Here is a 23,683-nt window from a genome sequence, read left to right as displayed (position 1 = left end):
AACATCTATGACATGTCATAAAATACAGAACCACAACATTAATACAGTCAATTTATAAGCTTAGAAAAAACGGCCTGGTGAGTGTTGCATTCATTACCTTTACTTCGTGGACAACACAACCTCATAAGCACACTCATAATCTTCGTGAACAGCTACTCTACATTTCTGCTGATACAGACGTATAAACTAGGTTATGTCCTTCTCTACACCTCCTTTGTCGTTACGACCCCCATATCCATGTCCACGGGCCGCATGCGCGGCGATACAGGCGCACTGGCCCGGACACGAGGCGCATGGCGGCCACAGCGCGAGGGGTTCTTGGGCGAGCGGCGGTAGCACACATCGCGGGCACCCGGCGGAGCGGGCCGGCCGAAGCGGCACGAGACGCTGCAGTATTCCATGTCACTGCCCATCCACTGTTTCAGGTGACTGTGGAGTTCGCAGCGCGAGGTGCCGCACTTGCGACAGTAGACTTGGCCGTCGAGGCGGATGGCGACGCGACTGGCGGCGGAAGAGGACGAAGATGAGGGCGATTGGGGCTGGTTGGAGGGCTTGGAGACTGTCGTGGTGGAGGTCTGCGGGTTCGTGAGACCAGGGAAGCCAGAGCCCGGTGGCGTGCCGGGTGCGAATCCGCTGGCGAGAGCGGTCGTGCAGGGCATGGGCGATTGTGGCGGACTCAGGCCGGGGTGTCTAAGAGATCCGGCTCCGCGCCAGGCCCATTCTAGAGTGTTTGGGCCATGGCGGCGGCTGGCCAGCGACACGCGGCCATTAAGACGGAAATGGATAGGGTAGAAAACACGCGATGACAGGCCAAAGCACACGCTATCAATGGGGTCCAGAAAATCAAAAATTGCAAAGTGGATGTCGGTGGGAAGGTCGAGCAGCGAAACCCGCTCTGATGGGCGGTGGGTGTGGACAACTGGCTCGTCGTCCATGAGCGAGAAGGCGCGGCGCGGGGGCTTTCTTGGCTTGGGCCGGACCATGCGCAAGGCGAGGGTGGTAGTTGTGGAGACGGAGACGGAGGCATTGGGCGGGAGGCGTCCTGGGGTTCCAGATGGGGCAGAGGTCACAGGAGAAGCCGGCACAGATCCATTCTCCTGAACGGCAGAGAGGTGGTGAGCTCGGGGCGCGGGGGAAGGTGGGGCCGGAGTGGAGGTGGTTGGGGAGGGCAGCGTGGGGGGCAGCGAGGGCAGATAGACGTGGCGCACAGGCGGCTGCTCGTTGTCGTATTCCGACAGAGACTGGGAGCGGCGCGGGGCACGGACGCCGGCCCTGGCAGAGCGCTTTTCGGCAATGGTCTGCGAAGGGGCCGCGCCGGCCTCCTGGATCGAGGAGAGATTGGATGGCTGGGCATGGCGCAAGGTGAGGCCGTGGCCGTGGGTGTGAGGGTGAGGGTGGGCCGAGTGACTCAGTGAAGAGCCCCCGAGAATGGCACGGGCGACAGCGGCGGCAGCATCTGACACGTCGTCAGATGTTGAGGGCCGAGGCAGCTGTTGAGGCACAAGAACCTGGACCATGGCGTCGATCAACACGGGTGGAGGTGTGGTGGGTAGTCAATGGTGGAGAATAGGGTTAGAGAGGCAAGAGAGAGGACACAAGACACAAGAGTGGTCCCCAAGAATATGCTAATGATGCAGATATTGAAAGGACGTTCAAAAGACGTGCTCGGAAGACATGTTAAAGCAATGAAGACAAAGAATAGATCGAAGAAGAAAAGTTCAGACAAAAGAGAAAAAAATCAGTCCAGGAAGGAGCGGGTAGAGGGGGCCTTAATATAGCAGCTGCCGGGAGGAGGAGACTTGAAATCTTGTTGACCGACCTTGGAGGAGCAACTGCCCTTTTTCCCCCTTGTTTTTTTCGTTCTGGTTCCTCTCCTTCCTTTGTTTGCCTGCTCCTGCCACGCGTTGACCTGACTTCTGCAATACAACCCTATTCGATGCAACTGCAGTTTTTGGCTGAGAGCCGAGGCCAGTCCACCGAGACCGCCGCCAAACGCCAAACGGGAGAAGCGCCTAGTAGCCCAGCTTCAGCAGCAGGCGTATGTAAAATCGGGCATGACATCAGAGACACTCGCTGGGACGGGGACAGCCGCACTTGCGCTTATAGCGCTGTCCTTTTACAGTTGGAGACGATGGCGTCACGAGGCCGGAATCGCAGCCACTGGCGTTGGAATTGGGTCGGAGACTTGACATACGCTCCATGTCATGCAACAGTGCTTAAAACCCAGCCCTGAGATCCGCATGGCATCTTGCCTCCCTCCCTCTTGTTCCCCACGATCCAAGTAGAACATGAACCTGGCTTGGTCACACGACGACTGCAAGGCTGCAAAGTACGAAGCTTGGGCCATCAGCAACCCAAGAGGAATCAAATCAGGAGCAAAGCCAAGGCGCACATACATGCAGAACTCTGTATAACTATGTAACTATACCAAACCGTACGTGTAAATAGGACGGCTCCGGCCACCACGCTGATCGCCAGTTGTTTGCTGCAACAGCAAAAAGGAGCATCGGAACATAAGCTGACCGACCACCTGGACTCGATACGACGCCCATGGATCTTATTAGCCCAACACCAGAAGCCCTGCGTTTGAGTGCTGCTTCTCCTCGCCATCCGAACCGGGCCTGCTATCTTCTAGCGCTGCTTCTAACTTGGTTTGTTTGTGTATTTTTGGAACGAGGATTCTTTACTCCTTTGGGGTCTTGCAGATAGCCTGTTGAGCTAAGCAAAATGGGAAAACAGCCTAAAGTAACGGTCGTGCCGGCGAGGGCCTAGACAAGAGCATTGAAGGCAGGTTCTCGTCTTAGATCAGACCAGACAGCCTTTCACCCCGCCGAATCAGCAAAAGAAAGATACCAGAGAGGAGGGGGGAGAGCAAAAAAAGAAACCATGTATTGTATGTACATACGAGCCCCCCTGTCTACCGCCGAGTTCCAGCCGAGATTCGCCGGTGTGCTCCCTTCTTCCATGTGCTTGTTTTGTTTAGGGCACCCACCAACAATAAACTTTTTTCTTTTTTTTTGCTGCCGCTGTCTTGTCTTGTCTTATCCCACATCTGTTTCTCCTCACTATAGTGCCACGAGTATCGGTCACAAGATCATGGCCATCTTTGCACTTTGACCCCACAATCCCCGGAAACCAGGCCATACACGTAGATATTGAAGGGTCATCTGATAGATACATATTGAGTGTACAGATATAATATACAAGCAGTTACAAATGACTCTAGAAGCAAGACACATTGCTAGCCCTAAAGAGAATAATACGGGAAAAACATCATGTCCAATCCTCACCCTTTGACACTCGACAAAAGCCGCGGGCGTCTAGAGAAGGGCCAGAGTGTTCTGGATCAGCCAGCACCTTGGCCTACCTACATCCTCTTCCCTCTTTTTTTTTTCTCTTTCTTCTTCTTCCTCTCTCGCCTCGCCCAACAAATTTGATTTGATTGTCTTTATTTTACCTGTCTACTCGCGAGGTATTCTCGACATACGACAGGGGACTAAAACTAGTACCAAGAAATACATACAGAAGCTAAAGAACCAAAAACCCAGAATCATGCATACAGAAAATCCCCACAGCACGAAGTATAATGACGGAGGGTCCCCCGACCGCCCAGCGCAATGGCTGTCCTTCGCTTGTAAGGCCCCAAACAAGACCCCAAGCCTCGGCCTTTACCCTGTAGAAGACCAAACCCAAAAGAAAGATAGAACATGACAAAAGAAAAGTAACAAAGGAAAGACAAGAAGTAGAGAGAGAAAGGGAGAACGAGCAAACAGACGAGAGTGGCAGCGCGCGCGCTAAGCCGAGAGGCCCGGGGGAGCCCCCGCACTGGGAGGTGGAGGGGCGGGCGGTGGTAGGCTCGACGGGGAGCGAGCGGGAGGGTCGGCGGCCTGTGGGTGCACCTCAGTCCTCGCACGGCGGTGGGCGAGCAGCACAGTGGGTGCTTTAGCTGCCTTGGCGGCCAGCCAGGTGGCCCCGCGCTTGGTGCCTATCAACTTCTGGAAGAAGCTGCGGGACACCCGCTGTGGGTTCCGGGGGCAGACCCAAACATGTTCTGGGGCGGTCTCCGATCCGCAAAGGGGGCAGGAGAGCACGGCGTCCACATGTTCGAAGCGGCGATGGTAGGCCGCAAAGTCGCCATGGCCGGACAGAGCAGTCAGCACTGCGCGGGCGAGCTTGCGATCGGTCTCGTCAAGGAGACTTGACCAAGCCTTCTTGGGGGGTTCAACTGGGCGGTGCAGATGGGGTCTGATGGCGCGTCCCTCCTCTGCCCACCAGGCGCGGAAAGCAGAGTCGAGACGGGAGCGGAAATAGTGGCGGGCCCAGGAGAGCGACATGCCGTCCAGCCAGGTGTTTGTCCTGGCCCCTAGCTTTGCTTGCTCATCTGCGAGCTCATTGCCCGCGATGTCGGAGTGGCCCGGGACCCAAATAGCCTCTACCTCGGGTGGGCCGTCGGGCCAGGGCCTTGGTCGTGGCCGCTCTGGGTGCGGTCTGATCCAGCTTGCGCAGATCATCTGGGCGCGCCTCAGATACTGCTCGGAGGTGCCCGGCTTGGCGTAGCGAGACGTGAGCCGGTTCACTGCGGCGAGATTGTCGGAGCAGATCCAGACCTTGCGGCACTGTGGCTTCTCCCATGAGTCGACCTCTGCCAGGGCCTTGGCGATGGCCAGCACCTCGGCGTCATGGACTTCGGCGCGGAACGGGGCAGGGCAGTTGCCCGTGGACAGGGTCCTGCCGTCCTGAATGACCACCCAGCCGGCGCCGACCTTGTCATCCCTCAGCTTGGATCCATCCGTATAGATCCAGAGATCTGAGGGGTCCGAGGAGCGGACTAGTAGCTGGTGGGCCGCGGCTGCGGCCTCCTTGTCGCCTTGCAGCGGGGGGCGGGTTGTCGGGAGCACTCCCTTGCACCTAGCAGGGAGGCTCGTGGCGATCCTGTGCGGGAGTAGCCTCTTGAGCGTACCCAGCTTGCCACCATCGGTGTCTCCGAACCCTAAGGGGTGGTTTGCCGGGGCTAGAGATGCCCTGATGCCGGCCGAGGCCAGGAGGTGGTCGAGGACGCAGCTCATGGGGGGGAACCCCGATGCCAGGTTGAAGATCGCACATGGCGTCGTGCAATATAAGGGCAGCGCTGCACGTAGTCCCCTCCTGACCGTGCGGTCCAGGATGTGGGCAGCCCCGAGAAGGCCCCGGGAAGGCTTGGTTGGCGAGGGGCCAGGGCGCCACCACGTGGCCGCCGCGTATGTCAGTTTCGTGACCACGCAGGCGCGGACGGCCGTGAGAGCCCCCCTAATCGGCGCGCCCTTCCAACAACCGGACAGGATCTGGATGCCTCGGATCCTCGCCCAACAAAAAAAAAAAAAAAAAAAAAAAAAAAAAAAAAAAAAACAAGCATCCCGAAGATAAGGTATCTGGAGCAAAAAAAAAAAAAGAAACCGCCGCATGTCCAGTCATCTTCTCACAGCCACCGGGTCAAAAGGTGATGCTCACTACCAGGGTCGAACTGGCGACCTTCGCATTACTTGATATTCCGTTATTGAATATTAGTACGACGCTCTAACCAACTGAGCTAAGCGAGCGAAGCTGTGATGTTGTTGTTAGATCGGGGTCCGGGCAAATCTAAATATGAAACGGCCCCGGCGGGAGTTTTTTTGTTCTTTTGCTGCCGGAGATTAGTAGCCGGAGGATCCCGGCAGTCGGCTCTACCAAATTCCCAGGACCTCTCACAGGCGGATGAGCCTCTCATGACACACATTAGACCCCTGACATACGCCATTTCATGGACAAAAGCCCAGAAGCAGTACACCGTTAATTAGAAAACAAGGACCAATGGCTTGCAATGTTTGTATAGAGATAAAGGAAATCTAGCCAGGCGCTGTAAGAAGACAAAAGAAATGAAACAAAAGAGACATTCGTCAACGTGTCTTCCATGAAAATAGACATAGGAGAAAAGAAGAAACAAAAGAAAAGAAAGCAACGCTGTTTCCAAGACAGTACTCTAAAATGGTATCCCTCCAAAATAGCATGTCCACCATATATTTGGCTTCATGCCCTTTGGCCGCCCGGCTCTATCACTCTCACCACTCCACCACCAGCACTAATAACATGCCGTTTAGCACACAGACCGATATGAATGCTAGCCATAGCGACACATGATGCCAGAGCAGTATCTTGTCGGACCTCGTAAGCATGATCCCCAACCCGACACATGCGGAGAAAAGACTGGTAATGATGCCAACAGTCACTCCCGCCTCGACTTCCAACCGCATCTTATGACGGCCAGTGGCAATCAGCGCGCTAGTGATGGCAATCAGGGCAAACGACACCAGAAACGAGCCTATCGTGACCCAGAAGAACATCTGGTCGTGCTGCCGCGTGACGCGCTGATCTACGATGCTCGGGAATGCGGCGTAGTGGGTCGTGTATCCGTCGGTTGGCAGCTCTTCAGAACTGGTATAGTCGTCGTCAGTGTCGCCCGAGTAGTTGGGCCCTCGCGTGGAGCCAAAGAGGCCCAAGAGCGGCGCTCGCTCGCCGGAGCTCGATCGTAGGCTTTGCAGGGTCAGCATGCTGCGGGCCTTAGCTAGCGGGCGCGCAAGGGTTTTCTTGATGAATTCGAAGCCAGGGATTTCCATCTCTTGGTCGGGGTTGATATAAATGGCGTATTCATCTTCGCGATCGCCCGCTTCACTGCCGTCGTCGTATTCATTCCAATAATGTACGGGCAGTGGAGAGGTGGCAAAATGCTGCGGGGTGACGGGAGATGGCAGAGAGTGCGTTACAGAAATCGAATGGGTGTCGGCGCTAAGAGACCCTGGAGAACCAGGCCGTATGCCCTCGTCAGGATGAGTTTCGCGCAACTCGGCTAACAGCATATCATATTGTGACTGTAATTGTGTGAGGTCCCGGCGGGTAAAGCTCTTGGGGTCGTGGAGAATGTTTTCACGGAAACGTGCACTGAGACTTGAAGAGCCAGTCCATTTCTACGGAACAAGTTAGCATCGAGGAACAGGCGAAGATAGAGTCACTCATTGCAGTATGCGCATACCTGGTACTTCTTCAATATCTTGCGGAACGCCACGACTTGCGCATCGATAAACCGATCTAGAGAGTGCAGGTCGTCGCCACACCTTAAAAGCTCGTGTTCATACTTTGAGAAGCGACGCTGCCGTTTGGCAATTTGCTCGGGATTGCTGCCTTCGCTGTGCTTGGGATACCGAATACATAGTTGGTGGATGCAAGTAGTAAGATAGTCTAAGCACGTGATAATTGGTTAGAGGTGAGACAGAGGCAAAAAAAAAAAAAAAAGGCTCCTGGGTGCAGTGAACATACTCAGGCGGTGACCGATCTCGCCGGCTTTGCTGGAGACAAAATCGCCTACACGTTCGTGCTGGGCTTGGAGCTCTTCGTAAAAGCGGTTCTCAAAGCGCGTCAAGGCAACATCTTCGCTGCCTGGGATAACGAGGGCGGTCGCTTGGTTCCTGGTGGTGTGTACTTTGATTTCATTTTTGAGTGAGTTATAGTCGATGTTGTCTGTGAGACAGTTAGTCACGGTACATGATGGTGAAAACACATGAGATGTGAGGGCAGCGCAGAATAAAGCAGCAAATAGTCGCAACTATGTAGCAGGATGGCGGGCGAGCTTTTCCTCAGCGCCAAGGAACGGAGTTACGAGGGCTGTCTTTGGTTGCAGACAATTGAGAGGCAGCCAGCACAAGCAGTGGAATGTCTCAGTGGCAGGTGACACTTGGGAGGGCGAGCGTGACAGTGGAAGCTGGGAGCAGAGAGCACTTACGAATGCGCCAGCGAGGGACAGACTCGGACTGAAGCTTTTGGCCGAACTTCATGATCGACGACGAGATGATTGGCGAGGAGAAAGTAAGAGAAGACGGGACGCAGAATATTATAACGGGACACAGTCGGAGTCAGTGTGGTCAAGAGAGCATGAGCATTGCTCTTTAAAATCGAGAAGAAAAAAAGAAGGTGATGAGCGAGTGCGGTGTGTTGATGGTGTAGCGTTGCGGTCAAAGGAGCGGAAGCGCATATGCAGGCGAGTAAATAAGCAAGTAAATGAGCGGCGAAGTAGTGAGAGTGGCGGCGGGGATAACGAGCGAGTGTGTGTAGAGCGTAGATACGGCTTTGGCGGAGGGGAGATCGACAGCCAGGGCGCGACTCGGAGAGCAAGGCGAAAAAAAGAGAAGCGACGACGGCGAACAATGGGGGGCAGCCAGGCGTAGAAATAGAAAAGTAGCGTCGCGCGAGAATGGATGGCAGCCAAGGTGCGACGAACGATTGATTGGCAACTGGCGAAGCGAGGATGCGTGCAAATGCAGGGAGAACAAGGTGGTTGTGGGATTCGTTCGAAACGAGCAGTGGGAGAATGCAGGAGGCGAGAGGAATTGAGTTCGGCTGACAGGAAGAGGGCACGGGTCGAGACAGCAGGAGATATGAATGGATCTGGTTATGAATAGTGATATATTGAAAGGGCGCACAGAATTCGAGGCGATTTGTGTTTTGGCGCAGCAGTGGGAGCGGCCAAGAAGAGGGTGGCGATGTGTGTGGATAAATAATGCTGGGCGGTGTGTGTGGTAGTAAGAGAAAAGATTGAGAGTTGAAATGGCAGGGTGGACAGGACAGGACAGGACAGGACAGGACAGGTGAAGAGGAAGAGATGAAAAATGCGCCACCAAAGTTTTGTATGTGGACATGGACGGGGTGGAGCTTGGGCCTAGGCCGAAAGAGAGCAAGAGAGAGAAATAGTCCCGCCAAGTGACAGGCAATCCCTACCTCGACCTCGGGGGGACGATAAGAATCAACGTTCAGAGCATCAAGGCACGAACGAAGTGGAGCACGGACGGGTCGAGCCAGAGTGCGTAGTACTCTTGATTGTGTTGTCAGCGTTGTGAGTTGTCTTTGATCCAAGTCTGTCTGCGGCTCGCTGATAATCCTGCGCCAGGACAGCCCAGGCCGCCGGACCAATGGCAGGCCGCCGGAAGCCTGCAGAGACAGAGACGGCCGGATTCGACGAGACCAGCCAGGCAGTGTTGGCTGTCTGCCGCAAACCCTAATATACCAAAAAGACAAAAAAAAACTCTGCCAGGCTAGACTCGATAAGGTTGGACGGTCTAGGACTAACTAGCTCTTGCATTTTACACAGCACACATTGCAAAGTGCAAAGGCATCCACATAAGGCTGGGCAGTTGCCAGGCTACTCGATACACCAAGGAAACACCTTCCCTCCCTTCAAGCGCCAGCACGACTGTTCAATAAAAAGTCCCACCGAAGCTGCACTGATAAAATCGGCCCATTTTATCGGCCGCAGCCCACAAGGCCAACCGACGAGCCGATACTTGTGCAACTACAACCACAACCACACGCGTCTCTTTACACATATTCCACCACCGCTTCTAGGCCGCCACTGCCCTGCCGATCGTGCCCTGCTTTATCCAGATTGCTGGCTCTCTCATCTGCAGAGGATGAGGCGGAGCACGCGTGTTGATGCTGATTCGGGTTAGATGGGCACCCGGCACCCAAGACTTCTCCATACTTGCACGCTGCACCGTCCAGCGGGTGCTGCTTGCGCATGTGAAAATGAGAGCGCCCATGCATCCTTCAGAGGGGGACTGCAGAGGGGGAACTGACTACATATGTATGTACATGGACTTTCTATGGCCAGGCACAGCGAGCGCAAATTGGCACGCCCTCTGGCTCACGCGCCGCTCCACGCACACATACGTTTTCTGATGGCCGAAGACGGGCGATCTGCTGACAACGCAAACAATCGAAACAATGTGTGAGCAGTAAGCTGTGAGCTGTGAGCTGTGAACATTGACCAGGACCAGTGGGGCGCATCCTCGCGCCAAGGGCCCAATGGCTGAGCACACTGAACAATTCACTCTGGTACTACGGTCAACTACTCCATGTAAACAAATGTAGCTATACACATCTCCATCTCCGATTGATTGCATGCACTGCTGCCACATCATCTCAAACAACAGGGCCATGGCCCTTTAAAGGTCTGACAACTCGTGACAAGCCCTGCGCTCCGGCCCGTTCTGAAAAGGCTGTGAGCAAGCATCAGACTCCGCCTACGCCTGAATTTCCGCTTTGGGTCATGCATGCTAGGGTTGTGACTCTACATCTAAAGTTCGTACATGAATGGGCATGCATAGTTGGCTATAGCTGACTGTAGTTGACCAATAACCAACTATACTGGTGTGCTGCTTGTTTGCTGCTAATCAACCGCTGCCAACAACTTGTAGTTATGTCGTACAACCACGATCTCCACTACGCCTAATCCATACGTACAATGAATGAAGTCCATGGCCGCCCTGTCTGCTTGCATCTAACCCCCTCCCCCCAATTCTGCGACACCCATAACCTTGAGACATGGCGCCTAGACACGAGAGCCTCATTTTTCAAATAACCTGCTTTCGGATGCATTTTCTATGCTCCTGCTCTAGGTGACATTCTAGCCTCCCTGTACTTTCTTCTTTCCGCACCATCAATGTACATACTTGTCTACATTCTCAACCCAAACAAGCATGTCAGCCCTTGTAAGCCAGTTGGCAGGCCAAGATAGCCCATGTGCTCTTTGTAGTTGATACATATCTCGGCAATCCGTAGCCTGGCAAGTAAGCCAGACGTGTATCTGTCGTCGTCGACATGTGCATCTGTATCCGCATCTGCATTTGCATTTGGCCCCGGCACAGCCTAGCCCCTATCAAACGACCAAGCTTTCGGTCCCACCTTGATCTTCCGCCACAGTGGTCTTATCCCGACTAACGGGCCGCCCACTGCCATATGTGTGCATTTCACTGCCTTGCGGGTTTGGATCAGCCTCCATCTCATGCATGGAAGTGCATAAGATTCTTCCCAAGTCTTAATCTGCCGCTCATCACATGCTCCCTTTTTACACTTTGCCTTGTCCTCTTGATTTTTCTTTGCAGCTGGGACATCTCAATGTGGCAGCTTTGTGCATCGGGGCGGTTGCCATGCTACTCTTTGGTATGAATCACAACTCTTCTGGTAGCAGTTCGCCATGACGTCGACAGGCAGCCTTAACAAAGAAAGTAACCCCAACGCCGATCACAAGAACTGCCGTAGTTCTAGTGGTTCTACAAGCACACAAACTACGAATCCTCTATGTTATGGCTTGGAAATTGGGCTGCCTGTATACTGGAACACGTCGACATCCAGTGAGTTATTCCACCAAAGGCGCCAGTCATACATTGCAGGCCCAGAGAAAGTCATCCCGGCCTGACGAGAAATGGAGGCCCATCAGGTATCAGGTATCAGGTATCTGGGCCATGTCCACGAATCCGAGGCTCAAAAATATAGAGACAGTCTAGCTATTGCGCTTTGATTGGGCTGTCTGTTGTTCTGTCAAGAAGTTATTGCCTGCAGACAGGGTAGCCAGTCAACAATGAGCCACAGTAGACCCGAGGTTATCTTATCTTATAGCGGGTGACTAAAAGCCAGAAGACCTCGAGTTTGCGTTGGCTGTAACAAGAAACTTTGAAACACCACAAGTGAAACAACCCGAATGGGCTGCTTGCAACCCTCTTTTCACGCGCATTTTCTCGTTGACAGGCCAATTGGCCATCTCCAACAAAGGACCCATTAAAGGGTTGTCTTGAAACCACCACCACTTAAGGCTCTGGCTGCTAAACCACTGCTTGGACCTTGTTCAACCCTCAAGCTCCATCCTTGGCTCACCATCTTCTGCACATTCTTTTCTCCCTTTTGCTGCATTACTCCATCGCCAGTTCTATCATTTCCACTTCCAACACGGCCTCGCGGTTGCTCTATTTTGTACTTGCCCGTCCCTAAACAATTTCTTACCCACCATGAACCCTCTCCAGAAGAACAAGGTCGACATCAAGGTAAGCCTCTGCGCCACCATCTCCACGACCCCGCGAGCTTCATTTGTCCCACCAAAACCCTCGCCCCGCCCCATGTTGACTTTGTGCCTTGTGATGTTCTGCATGCTCTGCACTGGCTATGAGTTGTTGGGTCGCTTCATGCGACAACTCTGAACCTGGCTCTTCAAGACACCTAAAGGCCCCAAAAAAAACCCCAGCAAAAAACAAAACCACCAGCGTCGTTATGCATAAGCACCCCCGCTAACCCCTCTCTCCCTTCGCCAGTCCCTGTCACCCGAGGAGCAGCGGCTCTTCCGCATGTACGGAAAGCTGCCCTCGCGCTCCGACCACTTCGCCAAGCACCTCAAGGAGCGCAAGTACTTTGACTCGGGCGATTATGCCCTCAGCAAGGCGGGCAAGGCCGACAGCGTCGACACCGGCTCCGTTGGCTCTGAGCACCCGCAGCCCGAGAACATCCCCCACCGCGAATCTGTCGCCGGCTCTAATGCCGCCACTGCCGTAGCCGGTGCTGTTGGTGTTGCTGCTGCTGGCGCCCCGACCGCTGGCGCCGTCACCCAGCTTAAGCACGCTGGAATCAATGGCGTCACCCCTGTTGCTGCGGCGTCTCCTGCTAAGGAGGCTAGCTTTCTGAACCGTGAGACTAAGCCTGAGGCCGATGGCGAGCAGCAGGATCAAGATACCGAGAAGGAGATAGAGCAAAACGAGGAGAACTCATCATCCGCCCCTGCTGCCACTGATCCGACGGAAGGTCTGTCTCAGGAACTGCCGATTCGCCGGTGAATTGAGGCATCAGCCGCTTTTAACTTGACTGCAAGGGGAAAGCTTTAAAGAGTGCAGTAGCTACTATGGTGCCTTAATATGGCTTTGATGCTTCAGTCAAAATGTTGTGTCTAGTCTTTGTTTGTCCCCAAACGAAAAAGAAAACGACTAGACTTTAGGCAACGAACGTGGCTCCAAGCTCTCTGTGGCGCTTTACCCCCTCTCAATATTTGACGTCATGGGTCCATGCCACCATGTCCCGCATCTTCTCCGATTGCAGACGTCCCCTTTCTTTTCATCAACGGCGTTTATTTGTTTTTTTTTTATTTTCATTCTCCTGTTTTGTCTTTGCCTTGGGCTGATGATGCGTTTTGAAGGCCCAATTTTATCGCACTATCATGTTGAATTTCACTTTGCGCTTTCTTTTTTTTACGTCATTTTTCTCCTTCAGTATTCTTTTCCTCCACGTGAGCCTGTTGTTTATCATCAAAAGATGTCGAGAGAGTTGCCACTCGCTTTGCCTTGTTTGCTTGCTTGCAATGTTCTGTATTTCCAGTAGCATTCTTGTTCTTGTCATCATGAGCTCGTCTTATTGATGTTTTTTTTTAATACGTCAAGCGGTACCTTGAACTACCAGTATTTCAAAACTGTGCCCGTCCACCCCACCCATATTATCATTTGATATGTCAAACAGGGCTCGAATAAGTGTTGAAAAAGACAGGAAACCATGGTCAAAGACGAGTCAAGTAGTGTGAATGCAAGGTAGTAGTCATCTCACAGGCTGACATATATAGATCCCATTTCCCACACTTAAATCTCCTTTGAAGTAAACACAAGCGCAATCATTGTGTGGTAAAATCATCAATAATGCTGATGATTGACTTTAATTTTCATGAAAGCGTGAAGAACTAGTAATAGAACTCCTACAACGCCAATCGATAGTAACCCAGTCCCAGAACAATTTTTCTTTTGATATGTCTCAATTAGAGGCAGCGTCTGTGCCACAGGTGTATATCTCCTTTTGCGGAGATCGGTATTAGGGATACAGGCAAACCTGTGTAACAATTGGCCTGCTCGGCCCGATGTTGTTTCGTTGCCCCGAAAACTTACATCCCCAGGGCCTTGAGAGCCATGGCCTTGGCGCCCTCAAACGTAGTGTTGCCACCAATGAAGCCGGCAGCATGGACAAAAACACCGCCGTCGATGCCGGTAATCTTGGAGAGCTCTTCGTCACGGAAGCCGCGCCATTCGACCGGCAGCGGTTTGCGGCTCTGGAACGAGTCGGCACTCTCGGGCACACACTGCACGCGCCACTTGGCGCCAGGGATTGGCTTTTCGGGATACAGCACGTACAGAACCGACGGCTTGCCGTCCTCGAGGTTGTAGAGGTGGTCCTTCCACGGCGCCGAGGTGCCTTCAAAGACAAGCACGCGGCCCTGGGGGTCGTGCTCCATGCGCTTCTCGAAAGCTGCTTGCACGACGTCGCGCGCCGGCAGCCAGGCTGTCGTGTAGTACTTGAGCTCGTGCTCAAACTCCTCGCCGATGCGCTGACTGGCGCGCAGAAAGTGGCTGTCCTCGAGGGCCTGGGCCTCAGCAGGGTCCGACGGGGTCGGGTCGTTCCAGTTGCGGTTGAGGCGGCCGACCATGGCGCCCAGGGTGAAGCCACCGTTGGAGAAGCGCTTCTCGATGTTGTTGGCGGCAATCAGAGCAGGGTCGTAGAGCGAGATGCCGTTGTCGTGGGCATCCAGCGCCTCAATGAAGCTTTCGTAGATGCGGCGCCACATCATATCGACCTTAGCGTCGTCGGCTGACACATTCTCCACGCCGTTGTTGCGCAGCGACTGCGCTACCAGCGCACGGCCAAAGTGCAGGTACACCAGGCCGGCGCTGGAGAGCTTGGTCGGCCGGCCGGGGAAGGTGGTGGTGAAGCCGCGCTGGTGGTGGTCGAAGCGCTTGGCCGCCTCGTCGTACTCGCCGCCCACGTCAACGACAGTGTGGCACGTGGCCAGAACGGCGGGGTCGCGTGCGCGCACTAGCGACGAGGAGGCGTATTCCGGCAGCATGCGGAGCATATGCACGGCCAGCGCCTCGTCGGCGTGGAAGTGGCCGTTGTGGGTGCCAATCAGCGGTCCATCCATCTTGAGTCTCTTAGCAGCAGTTTCGGCAGACATCTTGAAAAGGCGAGTAAGCATACGAATCGTCAAAGACTTGTATTGAGAAGAAAGAAGAGGTGGATAGCAGGTTTATAAGTTTTATTGCCTAAGATGAATGGAAGCTTCATGCAGCAGATTTTGAATGTCTGATCGGTAATAGGCTGAAGCTGAAGTGGGGGAGCTCGAGGTTCAGGGTTTGTCCATTATGGGCTAAAATGCAACCTTAGATATTAGCACGTGACCGGTCATATGATCTAGTTTCTTGCTGAATAGCAGTCAACCTGCAGGGGCACGTTTGGCGCGATGCTCGTGATGGGATCAGCCTCGCGATGAGAAAGCTTCAGTCCAACCGCCAGCGCCAAATTCCTGACATTGTCTCTGCGCCCTATTTACACTTTGCTCAACAACCAAACACTTGCCACAGCCTCGCTGCATGCTTTACGATTTTCGGCCAATCCGGAACCAATTCTCTCATATCCCAACTCAGTTATTTTTTTTCTTTTCCAATTTTATTGCCCTCACATGTTTCGCCCCCATCGCCGCGCTGTGAGAGTCATCGTGTCCCTGAACGAACATTTTGCATCACCAATTCGGCTTGTCTCTGCCATCATCTCGATCGCCAAGTCGCAACTTTAGCCCTTTCGCCATTAAAACGAGCGTCTTTATCCCACAATGGCATCAACCGAAACCCGGCGCAAAGCCGTCGACTCAACACACAAAGATGACGCCAGCAAGCCGAGCGTCGAACCCAAGCAGACGTATCGTTCTTGGAAGAAAAAGTACCGGAAGATGATGGCGCGCTTTGATCATGCGTCACGCGAAAACCGTGAAATATACAAGAATGAAATCTTTGCACACTCCATCATCAACCGGATATCCGTCGAGAACGAGTAGGTCCACCTCATTTGACGATTCATGCCTTTCGGTCCCAGTCCGGCCTTCTTGCGCTCGTTTCAAAATCTAACCCATACATGTGCAGTCGACTACTTGAGATTCTCCTATCGCTCAATGAGACGCCTCAGATCCCGGTTAGCAAGAGGTTCGATCTAAGCCTCGATGTCCCTGACGACTCCGACGCCCCGGTACTGGACATTGACATGACACCCGAATCCGAAAAGCTTATCTACGGCAAAGCCCTCAAGCAATTAGACCGTAGCATCATCCGTGCCAACTACGAAACCACCAAGCATGACACATCCGATGCCGTCCAAGACCTTGCCCCCGCCGAAGGCAAAGCCAACCCGCCCACCTTCCTCACCATGGACGACATCAACGCCTACATCTACGACATTGACCAGCGCCTCGGCATCGAGTCCAAGCCGCCCATTGTCGCCGCCGATGCAGAAATGTACCGCGTCCCATCCTCGCGCGACTTTATCCTTAACAATCCCGCCAGTGAATATAATTGGCTGCGCAAGCATGCGCCCAAGACCTTTTTGCAAGACGGCGTGCAGAACCCGCCCGTCGCCGCCAGCTCCGCCAAGGACCGCGATCTGCCATCCCGCGCCGCCCCCACCAGCACAGCCAGTGGCACCGCGCCCTCGGCCGCAGGCTCTAGCGCATCGGCCTCGCGTGCCGGCCGAGGCCCGAAACGCGGCGCCCGCAGCGCAGCCGGCGAGTCAGACCACTCCGACGACGACGATGCAGCTGTCAGTCGCCCGTCAAAGAAGCGCCGCGTCGGCGCTACTGCTGCTCCTACGGACGACGAGGCGGTGGCCGCGGCGACGGCGACGCCTGGGCGCGCCAAATCGGGCGCGAGCGGGATCAAGCATGTCAAGAAGAAGTCAAAACGGCAGTCGTCAGCCCCGGAAGCAGCGTTAGTGGAGGAGGAAGAGTAGGTTGTTTCACGATGTTCAAATATTTCCTTGGTTGTAGGATGGGACATGAATATGGGTGGGATTCTTTATTCTTTTTTTTTCTCGGGGGAGTTTCAAGGGTTGATTTATTTCATGTTTTGCTTCTCATTCATATTTACTGTTTATTTGGTTATTAGTTGACTGTGCTTTTTTTTTTTTTTTTTGGTTTCGGCATCAAATCTTTGTTCTTCAGCCCGTTCTCCCAATACTCAAAGCTATCTCATGCTATACTCTCCGGGTATCGTACAACGAAAAAAGGAAAAAAAAAGTGGTGGTATCCATGAAGATGGCATGGCATCCAAGGGGAAAAACGGTATAGCAACCCCGTGAAGAAAAAGAATCAACCAAGATAAACACAGATGATGAACTTCGGTTTCAAAAGTAAAGCGGATGGTTGGCGTCCTTGCCCAAGATTTTGATAAGAGGGTGTATAATGGAAAACAAAGAAACAAAACAAAATGCCGTACCAAGTCAGTTAAATAAGCCCCTTCCAAGATGCGCCTCGCCTCCTCATATCTTCTCTTCTTTTTCTTTACGCCAGGATAGTCTTGAACTTGTTCTCAACAGCGTCCATGTACTCGTTGGTAGTGACGTAGTCCTTGCGGTCAGTCTTGCCACAAGCCAGAGCCAGGTCCTTGGTCATGATGCCATCGGCATCGACAGTCTCAACGCAAGCGCGCTCCAGGGCGTCAGCAAAGGAGACCAGCTCGGGCGTGCTGTCGAGGCGGCCACGCTGGGCCAGACCACGGGTCCAGGCGAAGATGGACGCAATGGGGTTGGTCGAGGTCTCCTTGCCCTTCTGGTGCTCGCGGTAGTGGCGAGTGACGGTGCCGTGGGCAGCCTCGGATTCAAAGGACTTGCCATCAGGAGTGATCAGGACCGAAGTCATCAGGCCCAGCGAGCCAAATCCTTGGGCGACAATGTCGGACTGGACATCACCATCGTAGTCTGGAGTGAAGAAGGAGTAGTGTTAATTATTGAGACTGTTTATTAGTTCGGAGCGGGGAGAAAAGAAAAGCCTACTCTTGAGGGCCATGATGTAACCACCGGTGCTCTTGATCATCTGGGCGACCATGTCGTCGATCAGGCGGTGCTCGTACCAGATGCCCTTGGCCTCAAACTCGGCCTTGTACTGGGTCTCGTACAGCTCCTGGAAGATGTCCTTGAAGCGACCGTCGTACTTCTTCAGAATGGTGTTCTTGGTGCTCATGTACAGCGGCAGGCCCTTGGTTAGGGCCAGCTTGAAAGATGAGTGGGCGAAGCCGGTAATGGACTCATCGGTGTTGTACTGGGTCTGGGCGACACCGCCGCCGTTCTTGAAGTCAAAGACATCAATGGCGGTGGGTGCCGAGCCATCGGCCGGGGTGAAGGTCATGGTCAGCTTGCCGTTGCCAGTGACAACCAGGTCCTTGGCGCGGTACTGGTCGCCAAAGGCGTGGCGGCCGATGATGATGGGCTTCTTCCAGCCCTGCACGAGACGCGGGATGCGTGGGATGACGATGGGCTCGCGGAAGACGGTGCCGCCAAGGTGGTTACGGATGGTGCCGTTGGGAGACAGCCACACTACAGCAACGAAGACGACGTGGTTAGCGATGCGCCGGGAGTAGTGGCGTAGGAAATGGCGAGCCCAGCTGTAGGGGCTCGGGTGCAGGGGAGCGGCACTTACTCTGCTTCAGCTTAAACTCCTTGACACGCTCCTCATCGGGCGTGATGGTGGCGCACTTGATACCAACCTGGTACTGCTTGATGGCCTCGGCAGCGTCCAGGGTGACCTTGTCGCTGGTAGCATCACGATGGGGCAAGCCCAGGTCGTAGTACTTGAGGTCGATGTCTAGGTAGGGGTGGATGAAGCGGTCCTTGATGCTCTGCCAGATGATGCGGGTCATCTCGTCACCGTCAAGTTCGACGACGGGGTTCTTGACCTTGATCTTCTGCACGGCGGTGGCCATGGTGCGGCGGCTGCCGGCGATCATGGTCGCCTGGAGGGCCCGCTGGCGGATGGCGTTGGAAAATGCGGGGTTCATGGTGCGATGCTTGAGGCGGCGGAGGGTTTGAAGAGTTGGAGATGCGCAGAACAATCTGAGGAGAGGCAGGGAAAAATCAAAGTCGACAATTTCCAAGTCTGGGCGAGAAATAGAGTGAGCGGGTTCTCGACGACGTCGTGCTCGCGCCACTGGTCCAAAGCTTGGAAACTATTGGTAAAAAAAACATGACCGAAAATCGGAGCCGCCAGGGATTCCAGCACAGGGTGGGGCACGCACTAAGCGCCAGGCAGACTCATCGGCTCAAGGTTGCATGTAAGTTGGACTCATTGCGGGCTTGAGAATGACTCGAAGCATTTAGAAAAGCGCCGAGAAGAAGACGAAGGGGCACGCGGTTGGGAATGATTGACGTCTAGCCCAATGTCCGGTGCCTTATTTTTTGTGTCATCGTTGACTTTGAAAGCTGCTGGTGGCTGTTCGCGATGTCGGAGATCAAGCTCCGCTGATGAAGATTTTTCCCCGTGCTTTCCAGAATAAAAACAAAGCACTCTGATGTAGTTACAGGTAACTGCTTGGTGTTGGTGCATCCTTAAACGCCTCAAACGACAACTACAGGCAACGGAACCGACGCATGCTCTTGCCCATTTGGTGGCTACGCACAGGAGAAAGCAGCAGTGACGAGTTCCTCTCCTTCCATTTCAGGCCCGATAAGCCTCATATTCTGCACCTGCTCGCTCCGAGGAAGCAAGGGGAAAATCGCCGCGATGCCCCACCTTTGATGGGATTCCCGGACTTTGCCCCGGAGGCGCCAGAGACTCACTTCACGCTCCTGGTCTCGATGGAGGCGGTCCAGCAGAGCCGTGGGCTCCTTATTCCCGGCCGGGATGGACGCATTTCATTCAGCTCGGCGTTTCGCGGTCGAAGCGCGCATGGGCGCCCCACGCACTGCAAACACACACAGCGGCAGACAGTGGAAAGCGGTGGCGTGAATTGGAGGGCAAGAAGTGTTAGTTGTTGGACTGCGCCTCACAAGTCTACAGACGACCAGCCTGGGGCAGACAGGCCTATGGCAGACAACGAGACAAGCCTATCAATCTCCCCCGCGCTGCGGAACCGAGATGGATGCCCACCCACACAGACATCACAGAGCCTGGGTGGGGTAGGGTCTCTCTCGACCACCCCCGCCCTCGTTGCTTTATGGGCCCATTGTTCTGTCACTGGGCAGACATGAAGATTTTGTTGGGGCCCGCTCGCAGCTGCTGGCCTGGCCTCTTGCACGCGCAGCAGAGCAGGCGACTGACCAGTCTGTGTGAAGGCCTTCCTGCAATTTAAACGACATTGAAACAAAGAGGTTCATGTCAGTCAGTTGTCTGACAAAATGCATAGTTTATCTTGATCGACACAAGCCTTCCTCGAGGAAAAAGGAGTTGGCGTGTTTTAGCGCAAGCACAAGCATAGGCGCAGGCACGGACATCCAAGTGATGCCGCAAGTCTCTAGACATACATGTGTGCATTTGCATACTAGCATCTAGTATTTTCTCATAGTTATGTACATGACAACAACGACATCTCCGGGAATAGAGACAATCAAGCACTCCCGCAGCTGGATGCAGCGTCTGGCGCCATACTCCAACCAAGTGTCTTCGTCTCCTTGCTGGTCGGGGTCATTTGCTCTTTGTCTTCTCCTCCTTTTCGTACAGCTAGCCCTGCGTTTGCTTTCAGGTGTTCAGCCCCAGCTGATTGCATCAATCAATCATGTAATGCTGCGTCAAGGTATTCAAATACTCAAGAGTAAACCAATGAGCGCCTTTCTTCGTATATTCAAGCAGCATTCACAACGGGTTGTTGGACACAATATGTTGTTGTACTACATCCCAAACATAGTATACACATCACTGCGTTACTTGGGGCGCGCACAAAGTTTGCGAACTAAAAGACTGTCAAGGCGTAACTAGCTGTAAGCCACTATCACAAATTTAATCTTGGGCCTTGAATTATGGTTCTTCTTGTCCCCATCAGAGGTGTTCACCTACTCTTACCGTCAGGCACTCACGGCCCCTGTCTTTTGCCCTTGACCCTTTCCGGTCAACATCCCTCTTGTCAGGACAAGATAGGTATACACAAAGAGAGAGAGAGAAAAGCAAGGACATTAGCAAGACAGTCATGTCCAGCAAACAGGAGGCCAGGGCACCCACCGTGGGACTGGCTTCTTGTCCGTGCTAGTAGCAGGACATGGGCATGAACACTCATTATGAGAACGGCACGCGCATCTCCGCCCACATCTTGCTTTGATGCTGCTACGACTTCCTCTTGTCTCTTATCTCTTGTCTCTTGCTTGGCCTTGCGCTAACTAAACGTGTTCGTTGCAGATGGTAGCAACATGTTTGATGCCAAGGAACCTCCTAGGCGTCTTGGCCTTTTAGCGGTCCGCTCTGGAGCGGCAGCGCCTTGTTATGCTATGTCCTCGCAAGCGAGACTGAAATAATACCCGTTATAGTCATCGGCAGGCCGCAAAGCAGTTCACTGACGATGGCAATATCACGCGCATATCAAAAGGCGGGTTTGCTGTCTGATATGCTGCATGTCTGAGCCGATCTACACTCGTCTTGGAATGTCTAGCCTGTGAGAATGTCTAGCCTAAAGGAAGAGACACTACTGCACGACGATGACAGACCAGCCAACTATTGCCAAACAACATGGTCAATCACTAATAATGCCTGTTTCGATGTAGCATAGAACTCATCAGGACCGACTGTCCTGTCAAGACGCTTGTACAAGCAACCCATAACATATCAACAGAAAGCTGCCACGTATTCAACACCCCAAGGACGGTAACTTGGGACAACTTTGAGTTCGGGCCTTTACTTGCGTAGTATTCACGAATAACTAGATAGCCACCCACATGAATAGTCAGCTCCCCGTAGTTAACTAGTCACTTGAACACATACACATTTACATACACACATCAACGACACGCATGCATGTGCTCCAAATAGGTTTTGGGCTGTGATGTTGGTCTGATTGATGGCAGAAGCTTTCTGTGTCATGTGGCATGAGGTGGGACTTGACCTAGGCGAGCAACTTTGATTGTTGGAAGGTCCGTCCCTATCCCAACTAGCCGTCAGGTCGGTCTAGAACTCGGAGAAGCCTCAACCGTATGACGTCCCAAATTGCAGGTGGCATGGGCAAGTTGTATTGCCGCCCATTGTGATGAGGGTGGTGAGACGGTTGGGCTAATCTGAACTAGGCTAAACCCAAGTAGTTGGTTGTATGAGCTACAGACAGACTGTATGCTCAAAACACAACAGTTCCGAATCCCAGGCTACTCAAGTCAACCTTAGCCAATATCAAGGATACCTACTATACTACACTACATGATCCTCCTCTTGTAGTAATAAGTTTCCGTCACTTGTTGTAGTCAATTGGTGCTAACTAGTTGACCATACTAAATAACTTGTCTCGAATCTCAAGGCTCTGGATTGGGATGCAAGGCTATTTGTCCCTCAATTACTGGCCCGTGTATGGAAACAAAACAAGGCGTGTACATATTTTCTTCCATGAGGCAAAATGAATAATATGTACTACTCCGGCCATACGCACATAGCCACTTTACCAGTCTGACGGTGTATGAAGTGCAATCCAGGGGGCAGGGAGGACAAGGAGCTTGTATTGAACCATGTATGTACACACACAAGTAGCAAGTACAGGAGCCGCTTCTGTGTTATGCCTGCATAGATTGTTGGCAGAGATATTGAGATGGGCGTGAAAACAGTCAGAGACAAGCCAGAAGCAATAAATGACAGCCGCAGCTAGTCAATACAGGCATGCAACTAGGGGTCTAGGCGCGAGTTAGGCCTTGAGGCCCAGACTCATGAAATAGTTATGACAAGCGGATCGGATACATCGTACGAGAACCCCAGTGAGATAGGAGCAAGCCATCATGCAAATCTGAGTATATGTGCGTCATGAATGAGAGGGTGACAGCATTTTCTATTGCATTTGGGTGTACATATGTGGGACATGCAGTCTATCTATCTGGTATGTCTAGACACTGTATGATGGCAATTCTTCTGGGACTACTTGGCGCATGAGTTGTAGGCATAAGGTCGACTGTGCATCTGGTTCTCGTGTAGGAGCCGAAAGGAACGTAAGGTGCGGCAGCATCATTGGCCTTTGGGAAAAGAATCGAAGATCCTAAGTCCCAAAGGTCCTGACAGAAACTTTCCAAGAAGAAGTTAATCTAGTTACCAGAATGCCAGCAGCAACCGCGAGGGGGGGAGAAATGGGAGGGGGGGAAGAAGAGAAGAGAGGAGAAGAGAGAGAAAGACAGAGCGAGCGAGGGAGAGAGAGAAGGAAAACCAGGAAGAACCCCCTCACCTCCCTACGCCGGTCCTCTTCGCTTGCAGAACACAGGCATAGTATCAGCTTCCTCCCTGAGTTTATGGGATACAAGCATTAGTTTTCTCTCTCGACAAACAAGCCAAGCACCTAGCACCAAGCACGGGTACCAGAACTACGGCAGACAAGGCCCCCGTCCTAGAGTCTGGTAAGAAGACGTTGGAAGAAGAAGGACCAAGTTGAATTGTCCTGTCTGGCATGCGGCACTTGATTCAAGTCGGGGGCTAAATGGAGATTCTAGTGCACCTAGTTGGTTAGTCAAGCTATACATGTGCCAACTATACATAACTAGACATGGGCCAACTATGGCCTCTGGTCTGACAACTTCTTACTAGTTACTAGTTAGTTTTGTATGTATGGATGTAGTTGTGCCAAAAACTCTTGTGTGTTTGGGGACTGCCAACCCCGGTCGGCATCTCCATCTCTCCTCATCTCTCGCTCGCGCGGGCCTCAAAGCCATGACATGGGTTGGAGTGCCTTGTTCCGGCCCTGATCTCTCTGGCCGCCAAACCCACCCCGTCTTTGTTAGAGGCTGAGCCTAGGCCAGGACATGGCCACAGCGTCATGGAGGTCAAGTGGAGATCATAGGAGATGCAGCGCAGTGGTATTGTCGAGGGAGTGTACATATATGGACACATCCTTGATGAAAAGTCCCG

At 53.2% G+C, this 23,683-nt stretch overlaps 7 protein-coding genes across 7 annotated transcripts; 2 read left to right on the top strand and 5 right to left on the bottom strand.

Annotated features, from left to right (window-relative positions):
• Window positions 1-203: 203 nt before the first annotated feature.
• BROUX77_000574 (uncharacterized protein) lies at window positions 204-1,517 on the bottom strand (the record flags this gene model as incomplete). The annotated part of the gene is made up of 1 exon (XM_073750643.1): window positions 204-1,517. One exon carries the CDS (start codon window positions 1,515-1,517, stop codon window positions 204-206), a length of 1,314 nt encoding a protein of 437 aa, XP_073608811.1.
• A 2,277-nt stretch (window positions 1,518-3,794) lies between these two features.
• BROUX77_000573 (uncharacterized protein) lies at window positions 3,795-5,066 on the bottom strand (the record flags this gene model as incomplete). The annotated part of the gene is made up of 1 exon (XM_073750632.1): window positions 3,795-5,066. The coding sequence occupies one exon, from the start codon at window positions 5,064-5,066 to the stop codon at window positions 3,795-3,797; it is 1,272 nt and encodes a 423-aa protein (XP_073608810.1).
• A 1,008-nt stretch (window positions 5,067-6,074) lies between these two features.
• Window positions 6,075-7,841, bottom strand: BROUX77_000572 (uncharacterized protein; the record flags this gene model as incomplete). The annotated part of the gene is made up of 4 exons (XM_073750621.1): window positions 6,075-6,977; window positions 7,043-7,248; window positions 7,327-7,527; window positions 7,790-7,841. 4 exons carry the CDS (start codon window positions 7,839-7,841, stop codon window positions 6,075-6,077), a joined length of 1,362 nt encoding a protein of 453 aa, XP_073608809.1.
• A 4,002-nt stretch (window positions 7,842-11,843) lies between these two features.
• Window positions 11,844-12,659, top strand: BROUX77_000571 (uncharacterized protein; the record flags this gene model as incomplete). The annotated part of the gene is made up of 2 exons (XM_073750610.1): window positions 11,844-11,879; window positions 12,144-12,659. The coding sequence occupies 2 exons, from the start codon at window positions 11,844-11,846 to the stop codon at window positions 12,657-12,659; spliced, it is 552 nt and encodes a 183-aa protein (XP_073608808.1).
• Window positions 12,660-13,744: 1,085 nt separating this feature from the next.
• On the bottom strand, window positions 13,745-14,809 carry BROUX77_000570 (uncharacterized protein; the record flags this gene model as incomplete). The annotated part of the gene is made up of 1 exon (XM_073750599.1): window positions 13,745-14,809. One exon carries the CDS (start codon window positions 14,807-14,809, stop codon window positions 13,745-13,747), a length of 1,065 nt encoding a protein of 354 aa, XP_073608807.1.
• A 654-nt stretch (window positions 14,810-15,463) lies between these two features.
• Window positions 15,464-16,629, top strand: BROUX77_000569 (uncharacterized protein; the record flags this gene model as incomplete). The annotated part of the gene is made up of 2 exons (XM_073750587.1): window positions 15,464-15,681; window positions 15,771-16,629. 2 exons carry the CDS (start codon window positions 15,464-15,466, stop codon window positions 16,627-16,629), a joined length of 1,077 nt encoding a protein of 358 aa, XP_073608806.1.
• A 550-nt stretch (window positions 16,630-17,179) lies between these two features.
• On the bottom strand, window positions 17,180-18,671 carry BROUX77_000568 (uncharacterized protein; the record flags this gene model as incomplete). The annotated part of the gene is made up of 3 exons (XM_073750576.1): window positions 17,180-17,595; window positions 17,671-18,210; window positions 18,314-18,671. The coding sequence occupies 3 exons, from the start codon at window positions 18,669-18,671 to the stop codon at window positions 17,180-17,182; spliced, it is 1,314 nt and encodes a 437-aa protein (XP_073608805.1).
• Between the last annotated feature and the right edge of the window lie 5,012 nt (window positions 18,672-23,683).

Source organism: Berkeleyomyces rouxiae (assembly GCF_048999995.1).
Source record: "Berkeleyomyces rouxiae strain 22BRR77 chromosome Unknown BrBRR77_ptg000001l, whole genome shotgun sequence".
In the NCBI taxonomy this organism is placed as follows: domain Eukaryota; kingdom Fungi; phylum Ascomycota; class Sordariomycetes; order Microascales; family Ceratocystidaceae; genus Berkeleyomyces; species Berkeleyomyces rouxiae.
This window is presented reverse-complemented; position numbering and strand designations above follow the sequence as displayed.